The sequence below is a fragment of the Dermacentor variabilis genome, chromosome 8 (genome assembly GCF_050947875.1).
Source record: "Dermacentor variabilis isolate Ectoservices chromosome 8, ASM5094787v1, whole genome shotgun sequence".
Classification (NCBI taxonomy): domain Eukaryota; kingdom Metazoa; phylum Arthropoda; class Arachnida; order Ixodida; family Ixodidae; genus Dermacentor; species Dermacentor variabilis.
In genome coordinates this window covers 8248191-8261938 of record NC_134575.1, presented here as the reverse complement: position 1 = coordinate 8261938, position 13748 = coordinate 8248191, and the positions used below count along the sequence as shown (strand labels likewise).

Genomic DNA, 13748 nt, shown 5'->3' with positions numbered 1-13748 from the left:
CAATTTAAGCAGAACCCTTTCCGTAAGCCTCCAGGTTTCTGCCCCATACATGAGTACTAGTAAGACACAGCTGTTATACAGTTTTCTCTTGAGGGATAGTGGCAACCTGCTGTTCATGATCTGAGAATGCCTGCCAAACGCACCCCAGCCAATTCCTATTCTTCTGATTATTTCAATCTCATGATCCGGATCCGCTGTCACTACCTTTCTTAAGTAGACGTATTCCCTTACCACTTCCAGTGACTCGCTACCTATCGTAAACTGCTGTTCTCTTCCGAGACTGTTAAACATTACTTTAGTTTTCTGCAGATTAATTTTTAGACCCACGTTTCTGCTTTGCCTCTCCAGGTCAGTGAACATGCATTGCAATTGGTTCCCTGAGTTACTAAGCAAGGCAATATCATCAGCGAATCGCAAGTTACTAAGGTATTCTCCATCTACTTTTATCCCCAATTCTTCCCAATCTAGGTCTCTGAATACCTCCTGTAAACACGCTGTGAATAGTATTGTAGAGATGGTATCTCCCTGTCTGACGCCTTTCTTTATTGGGATTTTGTTGCTTTCTTTGTGGAGGACTACGGTGGCTGTGGAGCCGCTATAGATATCTTTCAGTATTTTTACATACGGCTCGTCTACATCCTGATTCCGTAATGCCTCCATGACTGCTGAGGTTTCGACTGAATCAAACGCTTTTTCGTAATCAATGAAAGCTATATATAAGAGTTGGTTATATTCCGCACATTTCTTTATCACCTGATTGATAGCGTGAATATGGTCTATTGTTGAGTAGCCTTTACGGAATCCTGCCTGGTCCTTTGGTTGACAGAAATTTAAGGTGTTCCTGGTTCTATTTGCGATTACTTTGTAGGCTGCGGACAGTAAGCTGATCGGTCTATAATTTTTCAAGTCTTCAGCGTCCCCTTTCTTATGGATTAGGATTATGTTAGCGTTCTTCCAAGATTACGGTACGCTCGAGGTAATGAGGCATTGTGTATATAGGGTGGCCAGTTTTTTTAGAACGATGTTCCCACCACCCTTCAACAAATCTGCTGTTACTTGATCCTCCCCAGCTGCCTTCCCCCTTTGCATAGCTCCCAAGGCGTTCTTTACTTCTTCCGGCGTTACTTGTGGGATTTCAAATTCCTCTAGACTATTCTCTCTCACATTATCGTCGTGGATGCTACTGGTACTGTATAAATCTCTATGGAACTCCTCAGCCACTTGAACTATCTCATCCATATTAGTAATGATATTGCCGGCTTTGTCTCTCAAGATTCGGACGCACACAAATGCCCAGTCAAATAACAATCTTACGACTCTCCTCCAATACGAAAAGTAGTGCTCTGAGGCGGTTGGCGCGCGCGTTACACCACACAATATTTGCTTACAGAAGCAGCAGTAGTGCCGTCAGCGTCCCTCGTTCTTCTCTCGCGCAGCTAGTGACTGAAGACGCTCACATTGCACTGGCTTCAGTATGGGCCCATTTTATAGAGCACTATACCAACAGTGTCAAAGGAGGTTATAATGTATATTCACATTCCCAACTTTTAGAGCGACTGCAAAAGACATATGTGCCCGTGTGTGCGCTTTTGTGCGCGCGTGCGTGCGTACGCTAGTGTGTGTGTGTGGTTGTGTGAAATAGATGAAATAGATTCCAGATAGCAGAATTATAATCCCCGAAATGGATTACTCGAAGAGGCCGACATGACTTTCACGATAAATCAAAATGCGTGATGGACTAATTAACAAGATTTTATTAACTTGTAAATTATTAAATTTACGTATTGCAGTGGATGAGTTCGCAAGGTGCATCTACTTGGCACGAATTTTCCAGATTATACCACTTTCGAGATTTTAATTCCCGAAGTTCCTTAAGAAATATACTCGCGTCCCAGTTAATTTTGCGCTTCAATGAATAAAACGACGCTCTTTTAAAAGTGGTAAGTGAAACAACAGTGCACTTTTACCGCAAGTTTGACGGCGCATTTCTCGAAACCGGCGCATTATCAGAATTCGCTTTAATTCGATATACCTTGCCAACTTACCGGATACAATTCGCATGATACGTGACGCAAATTATCTTTAAAAAAATGTCCGACGATTACGATACTCCCTAACGCCAAATTTCTGCGGAGCTGTATACGTGATGGTATTTCGCGACATATTGAGTCAAAGAATTTGAGACCTAAATCCCCGCGCGGACTGACAGTAGGCTAGTGCAGTCAGCGCCTTCGTCGAGGGAAGGTCGGTACGGGAACGCTGGCATGATGAGCGGCATCGGAACCAGCTGTGGAGGAAGACGACGACGAGCGAGTTCGCGCGATCACGCCGAGGAACAGCGACACTCGACCCAGGAACGGGCGCCTAGGATTTGCACTCTAAAACATAATTTGTGTGATTTTGTTAAATTTTTTCATACACATTTTGACTTTCCATGCAAGTAATAGCCGCATATTTAAGCAATCTAGTTCAGTGATTAGAATATTTTCTGTCTTCCACAGGCTACTTCTAAAAAAAACTGTATGGCCTAAGAGAAGACTTCATATTCGCCGGGTTGGAACACTCAGACGCCATGCCCCCACCATGGCCATCGCACATACCATCATCGTCAAGGCAGTCGTCAAACCATCGTATTAGCCATGCCAACACCTTGCCCTCGTTGCTGTCGAAAAACGACCGGAACGGAGCAACAAAAAGCGTGCCGGCATGTATCGAAGAAGAGAAAGCCGAAGTGGTATCGGTACACGTGCCCAGAGGATGCATGGCCCAGGCGCGAGGTGCGCGTTCCACTCGCGGTCCACTAGTTCCACGTCTGCCGTCGGAACATGGCTGCCAGGACCAACGCTCCCGGAGCTTCGCCTATTCTATCAGATTGTGGCCAGCTTGCTGACATGTCAACCACCCCAGCTCCAAAGCGCGCCAGGCGCAGGAAGTCGCAGTCAAAACTGTCGTTCGGTTCGCCGAGCAGCGTTCCGAGGAACATGGCATCCAATGAGCAAGCAAAGCTTCCGGAACTCTTCGCTCGACTCACGATCCAGCAGAATGCTAACGAAGACGAACGTCGGTGCGACGCTGCCGGACACAGACCATCTGTTTCTAAGCGCTGTTCCGAAGGTGAGCTTCCGACGACCATAGAGCCGACGTCGAGTGACACGTACAACGCTCGGTCATCATCGCATAGCCCCAAGCCTTCGAACAGGAAGGACTGCGAGGCAAGCACGTCAAAAGTTGTAGAGAAGGGAACCGGTTTCATTAGTCGGGCAGAAGGGACCGTGCATGGAAAGCCATATCCGAAGACTATCGCCGACTCCGATGCGGTGGATATCGTGAGGCAGCTGCGAGATTTCCTGCAGGAGAACGGCCCTTCCCAGGAAGAAGACCTGCTGAAGGCGCTGAGCCTTTCGCAGGCTCAGCTAATTCTCGAAGCGTACGGCACTTTGACCGCCTTCCTGGACCAGCGCCCAGGATTTTGCGTGCTGCATGAGGACCTCTACTCTTTCGTCTACTACCAGGACCCCGGTGAGGAAGACGAAGAGTGCAGCTGCTCGTCCCTCGTCAAGGATGGAGCTACAGCCGTGTCATGCTTGGCTTGTTCCGTGAAGTATGACAGCAGCCGCCATTACGCGGTGACTGATGACGGCGAACCTCGGCGAGCGCGCACGAATTCATCTAGCAGCAGTTCTTACGAGTCTGCCATGGATGGAGAGGAAGGAGACGAAGAACACCGCAAGTTTTACCGAATGAACAACGTTTGGACCCAGGTGCCCTCGCGTTCCGATTGTCAGTCACGAGCCCGGCAGGCGGGGCAACAAACGTGCGACGCCGAGGTCCAGACACAGGAATGGGACTCTGCCCGGTTCGCCGAGTTGGAGTCGACGCTGCCTAAGCGAGACGCCCAAATCGCAGAGCTCAAGGAGAAGCTGAAAAACCTCGAAGAGAGCCATGCCCGGGAGGTGCAACAGCTTCGTATCAAGGTCGTGAAGCTGCTCAAGAGACCACCACCAGAACCACTACGTAGTACGGCAAAGCTAAAGAGCATCCGTACCACCGTGAACGAGCAGAAGCCTACTGCCCCGGTCGGGGCATGCACCCACGACAGCGCGCAGCCACGGCTACGGCGACTGCTGCGCCAGAGGTCTCCACCACCTTTTCCCAAGCCCGAGAAGCCGCGCGCCCAGGTCATTGACCCGAGAGCCGGGCCAGTGCCGGCCTTGATTGACAAGAAGTTGAGGAGGTCGACAAAGCGGCCACCTGTGCCGGAGTTTTCTGAACTTCCTGAACGTAAGAAGCAGGCCGCCGCACCGGCCTCGGACGTTGAGTGCGGCCACGGAAGGTGCCCTACCAAGACGGAGCTACTGATTTCAAAGACGGTAGAAATGGTGAAGAAGAAGCAGCCGAACTACACGGACCAGGAAATCCGCAGGCGTGTAGACCACTTGCGCCGGACGCACGGCGGCTTTTCCGGGATGACCTTTAACGCCATCGTGGCACTGATGCTTGGCCAACTGAAAGGCGCGCCGCAGCCAAAGCACTGAAAGCATGTGGAGGCAGCCAGTTGCTTTAGAGGAGCTGCCAGCAGGCTACACATTTTCTTTTTTCTTGTTTGATTTTTGTGATGTCACCATTTAAAAGTAGTGGTACTTGTTTATTTGCGTTATGTTTGTTGGTGCTGCCTTCGCGTTGTTGCCAAGGCGAACTCGAACTGGCTGCGGAATAAGCGCGGCGCAGTGAAGGCCGGTGTCACGTGAACTGCCGCAAACCCCGGATCCTGATGCGTTCCACGTCCATGAGCCACATCAAGTACCTCGCGGCTAGGAGACTGAACTCATTGTTGCAAGAGAGAAAGTGATTAAGAATAAAATAAAGTGTTTAGGTATGTTACAAGAGAAATGTGAGAAAGTGGTCACGAGTATTGATAACTTTTGAAATGTGACATTGGACACAAGAATGTGTGGGATAATGGCAGAATGCTACCAAAACTAAGAGATGTTACCATGGCGATCTAATTTTCGTTGTCTTACCTAAGTGACGCGTGACAATAGAGAAAGCAGCTTTACTTGATCATCGGGTCTTAACAAAATGACCGCCCTTCCACTACTGTGAAGAGGAGTGCAAACAAAGCTCGGAAGGCGTTGTTATTCGTTGTCATATCGCCTTGGCTTCGCGCTCCCTCACGCGAGGTCGGCACGTCGGCGAGGATCGAGCCCTCCCTCGAGCAAGTTCCCGGTGGCGTTCATCAAACGCCGGCTTTTCTTCGGCCGAACGCACGGCGCGCGGCCCACGCCTACTGCCGTTCCTTCAACGCAGCTTGCTCTTCGGCAGAACGAACCAAACGTGGCCTCTCATCTGACTGCCGAGCCTGGCGGGAAGCGGCGGGCATGAGGCGAGCGAGCACGCGATCACAACCTTTCCTTCCACTGGAGGGAGGGGACGCCTGTGATAAGTTCACGCCTTGCGCTACGTCTACTACGTTTACGCATATAAAACCCTGCCTTAAAGAGCGCGTATGATGAATCGACAGTGGCCGAATCGGTTAGCATGGTCTCGCAACCCGGTGGTCGGTGGTTCCAATCTGCAGCCGGACAAGCAATTCTTATCTTCGCACATCCTCAGTTTTTCGCGTACGATGACAGCCACATGGACTCCGCGAGTACAGCAATACAAGCTTCGCTTGAATAAGAAATTCATGTTGGCCTGGAAAGGGTCCCTTTCTCATATCGTAGAGCACATGGGACGTCCATATTGAAAGGAAACACCTCAACGATACTGCAGCCACAACTTCGGCAGAGGTTCACGCTAAATAGACGCCTGCTTGTTCGTAGGCGAGTGCTCATGTGACGGCGAATCGGAGGGTACTCGGCACTGTAGTATGCAAATTTGGTGTTCCCCTTCACCTTGTAGGCGCTCACACGCAGTTCGCAACATGTGTGCACAAGCCAAGTGATGCGGGAACTCCTTTAACGCGAAGCTTTTTTCGCGAGAGTGGTCTTGCGGCAGTCATGCCCGGAACCGGGTGCACGTAATGGCTTTGCTGCAAGACGCTGTGCAGAAGGTGATCAGTAGTTAATAGTTTAACTGCTTCCCGAAGAGTGGCTTCACATAGACTCGAAATGTGCGTTGGATCTGTGTGTACTTCTTATTTAAAACGTAATAACGCGGAATTAAGTGCCAAAACACGTATACGTCACGAGAATCAAAAATAATAACGTGATATTAAACATTTTATGAAGCTGTTCATGTATTTAGGCCCGTTCTATATCTGATGCCGGCATTCAGACATTACATATACACACGTAAATGGGTACACGACGTGGCCAGGAGAATCCGTGTCACGAATCAGTGTTGGAAGCTAGCGCCCCATAGGAGCTGTTTTGATTTACAGGGTGCGCCACACGTCTACCTTCACGGATACAAGACGTTAAAAAAAATCCGGAAGCCAACGGAGTCAAATGGGCTTTCAGAAACTCCAGAGAATACCTTGACAATGTCTGACCATGTGAATATCGTGCACTGGCAAATTGTCGATGCACGTCTTTTGGAGCAAATTTGCTAAGTAGCCGTATAAAGGATTACGTCAGGTTTGCGTCCACCGACGAACCAACACGGGATGGAGGCTCGACGAGGCGGACTTTTGTGTCCTGACGCTTCGCTCGCACGCATGGTCTACCGCTTGCCCCGCGACGCAGCATGCACGGTGGCATGGAATTAAGCGTTCGCATACAATTCCAAGCTGCAAGATACGGCACCGCAAATGAATGCAGTCGCAACTGTGTGGTCTACTCTGGTGCAAGGCCAGCTCCAGAGGCAACTGCGTTTTTCCTGCATTAATGCAAATTCCATATGCGTTCTGCAGTCGCTGATGTCGCGCAAGAGCACAGTCCAAAGACCCTGCCTATGTCGCGAAGGTCAACTGCCTAATTATAAGATGGAACTTGTTTGGCTTTGCCCGACTCAAATGTATGCGCATTTGGTTGAACCGCACAGGGGCACGTTTGCTGCAGTATTATATATTTCGCTATATGATTGTCATTTCATAAGTTCGTGCTGCTAAACAGCGCACGAAATGAAACCTGCTAGTCACTGCTTAGTGACATGGGTTCTTTCTTTGTCTGTCTTCGTTTCTGCGCTGTTAACCTCTAAAAATCATGTTGAAGCAATTTGCCCAGAGTTGCACGCTTCTGTTTTTAAGACCAATTATCAGCACACACTTATTACCCAATCTCCCATATTTTGTTTTATCGACCTGTCATAACTTTGCATTAGATTGTTCGCAGTAATTAAGTAGTTCACCCACGTGACCTTGTGGTGTAGTACGTACCGAGACGATGCCTCCCATGGTGCCGACAGCGTACATGCAAAAGTCGAGAAGTTGCTGGGGCGCTTCCACCTTCAAGTTGGAAGCGAGCGACACGGTCTTTTTCAGCAGTTTGATGATCACTTCCTGCAAAACCGAAAAATAAAATAAATAAATACTAGAATTTGACGAGCCAAAACCACGATTGTGGGGCCCGCATGTCATTGTCCGCGACGACAGCGAGGAGCACGGAGCCCGGCACGCTGGCTGCCCGCTGATGGTTACGTAAGCAGAACGGCGCCTCGAGGGGCGCGGCTTTGCGCTCGCTGCAGCTTCCCAGTTTCGGTTTCGCGCTCTCTGACAGCTGAATTTCGTTGTGCCAAAATTTCGCAAGTAATCGCGTTTTTCTGGATTGGGAAGTTGACATGGCTCTCTTCAATTTCCCAATCGCGACGAGCACGTAGAAATTAAAATTTAAAAGTAAATAATGAATTTTCGTTATTTGGTGACTACACCACGTATCGGCCGTCACCTCATGGTCGCCAACACTCACGGCATGCCTCAGAAGGAACAGTTACTTTATTTCAAAATGGCTATTTTTAAATATTACGTAATGTCTTCGTAGAACTACCCTGTATACAGTCATTATAGCCTCGAAATTTGGTATCTAGACCCCTTAGGTTAGAATTTTGAGGTATCAAGCTTAACGTGTGATACGTTTAGCTTAATAGGTTTAAACGGGCACTGAAGAGGGACATTTAATGAGTTTACTACGAAGTTCTTGATGAACTGCCAGTCGTTGTACGTTTCTGTGATCTTGTTAATTTCATTGTAAGAGCTTCATTTCCAAAAGAAACTTAAGGCTAACTTTGCACTTGTTTTTTTTAAATTTTGCTATCAAACCACAGTACAAGTACCTCAGTGTGACGCCATTAATTTCAAACATTTTTCGTACTACTTAGGCTGTAGTGGCTCTATAAGCGTTCTTGAAACTTGATAAGTTCAGTCTTTGGCTACATTAGAATAAAGCGTAGTTCATCTTTACGAATAAGAAAATAATTAGGTGCGAGCAGGCAAGTTCAAAATCCATGACGTCACGGCGGAATGATGCGGAAATTTCAAGGCGGAAGGCCACCTGTCTTCCTTTCATCTTTTCTAGGCTGCCAAACAACTTTTACCGGCAAAAAGCACCTTTCTTAGAATTGTATAAACGTAATTTACAATAAATAAATAAATAAATAAATAAATAAATAAATAAATAAATAAATAAATAAATTAACCGATCAATTAATTAATTAATTAATTAATTAATCGATACTGTGGAGTTGTGTTGAGCTGTGTCATCGTGATGACGACGTGCGCCAATATTTGGCCTACCTCTGGGCTCGGATTTTATGCTGCTTACGTAACCTTAATTAATTAAAGCATACCGCCTTGTTCACTCTGAAGTAACGAAGTCCAACCGTGCAGTAACAGTTATAGCGTACGCATGGTTCCACTTGCTTTCGTAGTCCGGGGCCTTTGCAAAGGCTTACTCGTTCCGCGTTGCAGTGGGTGACACACTTATGTGGGATAGTTGCAGCGTCAAATAAACTACTAAACTTCTTTCACGACTTTGTGCACGGCACGACGTCCAGTTTAAATATTTCCAAACGGCATTAAAATAGCTGAACTCAAGATCGTTTTCGCAATCAGAGATCTTTGGACCATAACCTTACACTTCGCTGGCCCAGAAAGCAACGAGGACATCACTGTACATATCACCTCATGTTGACAGGTCTTCGCGAGAATTTATACACGTCAGCGCACTTTCACGTGCGCGTGCAATTAGTGCTCCTGAACAGTCCGTCCATTTGGTCTGGTTGGTACTTCTTGTAACACAGAATAATTTTGAATCGCACGGCATAGGACAAAGAAGCTGTGCCTGTCTTTTTTTCCTGCTTGTTTCACACTGTTAAAAATTCTGCTGTTTTGCTGGTGCCCTTACTCTACCCGTCTTTCTCATCTCTTTTCACCTCTATATATTTTTTCGCCCAGTGAAGGGTAGCAAAACAGACGCGCATGTGGTTAACTTCCCTGCGTTTCCTTTCTTTCTGCTTTCTCTCTCTCACACACACACAACAATTTCGCAAGATCTTGCCACTACGATCGGCACGAACGCCTCGTATACGGCCCAGCAGGTATCACGAACTCGTTCAAACTCGAAGCGCGCCTTTTTCTCGGATGGTGAGGAAAGAAACCCACTGGGCGATTCGTTCGTACCTTTCCCTCGTTGTCGACGCCATTTCCGTCTCCGGCGATGGCGGTGAGGGCGCTGCCAACCTGCTCCAGGCTGCTCAGTGTGTCCACGTTCATGATGGAGGACACGGAGCGTACCATTTTGGCCCTCAGTAGGGCCTGCTCCTCTAGCTCACGGTCCAGCACCGCAGGGTCTGCGTAAGGACCACTCACCTTATAAGGACAGCTGACGCCGTAGGAGACAGCCCTTGCTGTATGGCAAAAATTAGCTTCCGCCTCAAGGTTTCTGGAGATCAACGTCTGCCGTAATGAAAGCCGAACTTTAACTTCATGAATTGCGCGTTGAAATTGGCATGTGCACGTCAATAAGACGTCACAGACATCAAAGCAATTTCTTGGATTTTACCGTTGTGGTTCGTTGGGACTCGTTGAAACTTGCTAAGTTCAGCATTGAACACTTTCAGAACACACTGTAGTCAATCTTTGCTTGATAAAATATTGTTTAGGCCTAGCAGACGTTTTCAGTATTTTTTACGTCATGGCGAGTTGGCGCGGGAACCTAAATGTGGCATCACCAGCTGTCCATTGTTTTCCCATCTTTTATGACTTATCAAACCTCTCAATGTATGCGTTGTACACGCCTGGCACTCTATAAGGGTATTTTCCTAGCGCATCTCAACGTATTTTTCTTTTTAGTGTCCCTTTAAGATGGAAAGGCTTATAGCTGGTGCACGAGGATGCAGAGACTGATAAGTTGCATAAACGGCTCTGACGGCAATTTGTCAACGGCCCGGTGTCGTTTTCTCCATGGCGACAGCTTCTGAGCCACATCCTCCGGCGGGGCCTCAGCAACGTCGGTGGCTGTGCCACATCGCGTTGCTCTCCGAAAGCTCCGGCCACGGGCGCAACTATTTCGCGCCTCCTTGGCCGAGAGTCAGAAACCCACCTGAATAGTTGATCTCGTTCTCAAACTCGTCTGGCAGGCGCACGTTCATGAGCGACGTGATGGCCTGCGACATCTGGTTCATGCGCGCCTGGTCTCCGGCGGCGTCCGCGTTGTCCAGCGAGCGCTCGCCCAGGTAACGCTCGAACTCTTGCCGGGTGGGCAGGTAAGTCTGCGCGAGCGAGCACAAGGCAGAATTGTGGCAAAAAAAAAAAAGAAACGCGCGCTGACTGTTTTAGAAGACTTTTCGGAGGCCACTGATATTGCGGAAAACTTCTAGGTCAAGGAATGCGTGTGAGTTTTGCCTGCTGAAAATAGCGTTGCACATTTGTGCAATGTACACGGTATGAATCTTTTTCTCATGTGGCAGTTTATGTGTGTCTTTTGCCCTTGTAGCGTTTGCAATATTTATAACGTGTGATTTCATGATGCACATTTTTCTTCAGTGACATTCTGTGTATCTATACTGTACCTGTAGTACTTATGATGCTTATAATGAGTCAATTTATTATATGTCGTGTTATGATAACCCCTTTTATCTTTGTGACGGCATGTGATGCACTCCCATGTCACCTACGTGAAAAAGATTATCCGCCGGTAGCATATGATGATGTCAATATTTCCTCCTTAATACGTGTTAATAAATAAAAAGAGCGGTATTGCCAAATGTCTTTTTCAGCTATACGACGAGGCAAGGCGCTGGCAAAAACAGCACAGACTGGAAGCAAGGCGTAAAATAATAATGGACGGTGCCGTCCTGCTGAAAGCTTTCTTCAAACAGATGATGTTCTTACACGTTGTGGCTTACATGTCATGGCTTAAACCACGTGCGCAATATGCTTCGCTGTTGTAACGGCTCCTACCACTTTTGTTCTTGACGCATTTACGTCCCTGTGTATACATGCAAAAGGTACGACATGAAAAATGATGTCAGTTAGGAGAGCACAGGCGATTTCGTTCAAGCTTCCATTTGTGCGGCTGTTATATACTGGGTGCCCCATGTAACTTGTGCTAAAATAAAATAAAGAAAGAACAGAGCACACCTAAGCACTTCTTATGGGTTGTGAATGCGAAAGCACTAATGTCCAATCGAATGACGCTGAGCGGTACTTAAAGTTATGAACTCCTCGCGGAGTTCATAAAAGCAAGCGTGTTGAGACACTTGGCTTGGCGCGTTTCGATTTGGCCTTACCGAGGCGAAATCAAAATCTACGCAGGCGAGAGCTTGCGCGGACGAAGAACGCGCGGATAACACAGGTTTCAGAGAGCGAGAGCGAGTGTGACGTGGCGTCGCGGTGACGCCCTCTCCTTTCAAGCAACACCTGGCGCGCTATCGGGAGGCGCGTGTTCCATTTCGCCCGCTGTACTCCGTCGAGGCGCGCTCTTGAAGTGGCGCCGTAGCCAATGGGAACTCAGGTGCCGCTTTTCGTTTGTCCAGACGACAGATGCCGGCTTTTTCGCTCGACAGGCCATTTGAAGCTTTCGCGTCAAGGTATATATACAAGTGTCACGTAGCTGCACAGAAACAAGGTAACTTTGTTTGCAGTCGCTCGGAGGAAATCAGACTATATTTTGTATTTCGCCTTATAACATAATTGGTTAGTAAAAAATAATCAACTTCTCAAATAATAATAGTCAAAGGAAAAGTGTAAATGAAAAAAAAATTGATGATCCTGAAAAATTTCCGAGCCAGCTCTCTGTTGCTTAATACTCACTTCGAGAATGTTTTTTTTTCCAAAGAAAACCCACGAAATATGAAAAAGTGACCCACGAGTAGCCACAAGGGGCGATTTTACCATTTGCGTGCGTGTGTGCGTCAAAGCATGCAAGATATTAATTGGCATCTGAGGGATACAAAAACACCAAATAATCTTTATAACATCGTTTGTAAAATGTCGCAATAGGCCGCAAATTATTTTTAGTGCAGGTTTCTGGAAATAAATTGACCTGCGGGATTCCATATGCCAACTATGATGAACTCCATCGCGAAGATTCCTGATAAACTTTGACCAATGGCAGTTCCTTAACGGGAAACCTTGTGGAACACCAACTAGCCCGTTCGCATAAAACAGTGTATAAGTTGTATACGACGGTCGCATACAGTTTATTTGGAGTTCCCGAACGTTTTTGGATAGTGACCCGAATGAAATGCGGCCACCGTGGCCGGGATTTGAACCCGCGATCCTTCACTTAGCAGCAGAACCTCATCTATATACTCAGCCACCGTGTTTGGTTTTTAAGTAGATTTTGCAGCCAACATATTCACGCATATCTGAGCCAGAGGAGTGCATATCGCTTTCTTTGAAGATCTGGCATATTGTACAGTGTGTATAGAATAAGGATTTTGATGGAGGCGGAATAGAAGTCCCCGAGCGGCATCGCGTGCCTAAAGACCAACGCCTTGCGCGCGTTCTTTTGTACTGCTTTTTGTTCGTTCCTTTTCGCGCTGTTCTGCACACCTAGTGGTATCTGTCTCGTTACTTTGAGTGCACAAAACCTAACTCTCCCTAATGAGTGCACTTGGCATAATGTAGGACAGTGTCACGCACACCTATCAGGCGTCTTCTGGACCAAACGTGCCGCATAGTTAAGCGGCGATTCATTAGCAAATTCAAGAGGAACGCGTTAGCGTTACGTCGCACCTCTTTGAGATATCGGGTCCATGATCCATGAAACCGCGTGCACCCCATTCCGAAGTGCCACTCGCAGTGGTCTGCTCCGGACCACCGTCAGTCTAAGCTCTCCTCATCCCCTGTCTACCTTTACCACGTGACCGGTTTCTCACATTTAATACGCACACGTTTTATCGCACTTTGACACGCGTAATGCTCACGCATTAAAACAAGAGCCCCCCACCGCAGCAGTAATGAAACACTCACTGAGATGGTCGTCATGTTGACGCGCGTGGTGGCCCCTTCCTTGTCCTTGACGTCGGCACCCACCTGGTACTCGCCGTACGGCAGCACGAGGGTTACCTCACTGTCCGGACCGTACGTCAGGAATGTCAACGCCTCGTTGGCCACGTTGCGCACTGCAACGTTGCCAGCGAGAAGAAAGTGAGCCCTGTTTTTCTTTAACGGGTATCGAGGCTGGTAATGCTCTCACAGTATTGTAATGGCTTAGCCTAGCTTAGCGATTGCCGACGTAATTGCAACAGATAAGGTAAGCTGCGTAAGCAGCATACTGCTAGAAAGCTACGTATTACATCTATTGCGCGTTAGTTTATTTGCGACAGCTCAATATTTAATAAAAGGAAAGTTCTGTTCTGAATTC

The 13748-nt window shown here is 47.7% G+C and overlaps 1 protein-coding gene across 1 annotated transcript in view; it reads right to left on the bottom strand.

Moving 5' to 3' along the window:
- LOC142589576 (uncharacterized) overlaps nucleotides 1–13748 on the bottom strand; it is an 85958-nt gene that overhangs the window by 33799 nt on the left and 38411 nt on the right. Inside the window, exons 21-24 of the mRNA XM_075701049.1 lie at nucleotides 13355–13506; nucleotides 10479–10647; nucleotides 9557–9726; nucleotides 7319–7441 (exon numbers count right to left, since the gene is read on the bottom strand). Of these exons, the coding sequence (XP_075557164.1) occupies nucleotides 7319–7441; nucleotides 9557–9726; nucleotides 10479–10647; nucleotides 13355–13506 (614 nt within the window). The remainder of the gene's footprint in view (nucleotides 1–7318; nucleotides 7442–9556; nucleotides 9727–10478; nucleotides 10648–13354; nucleotides 13507–13748) is intronic.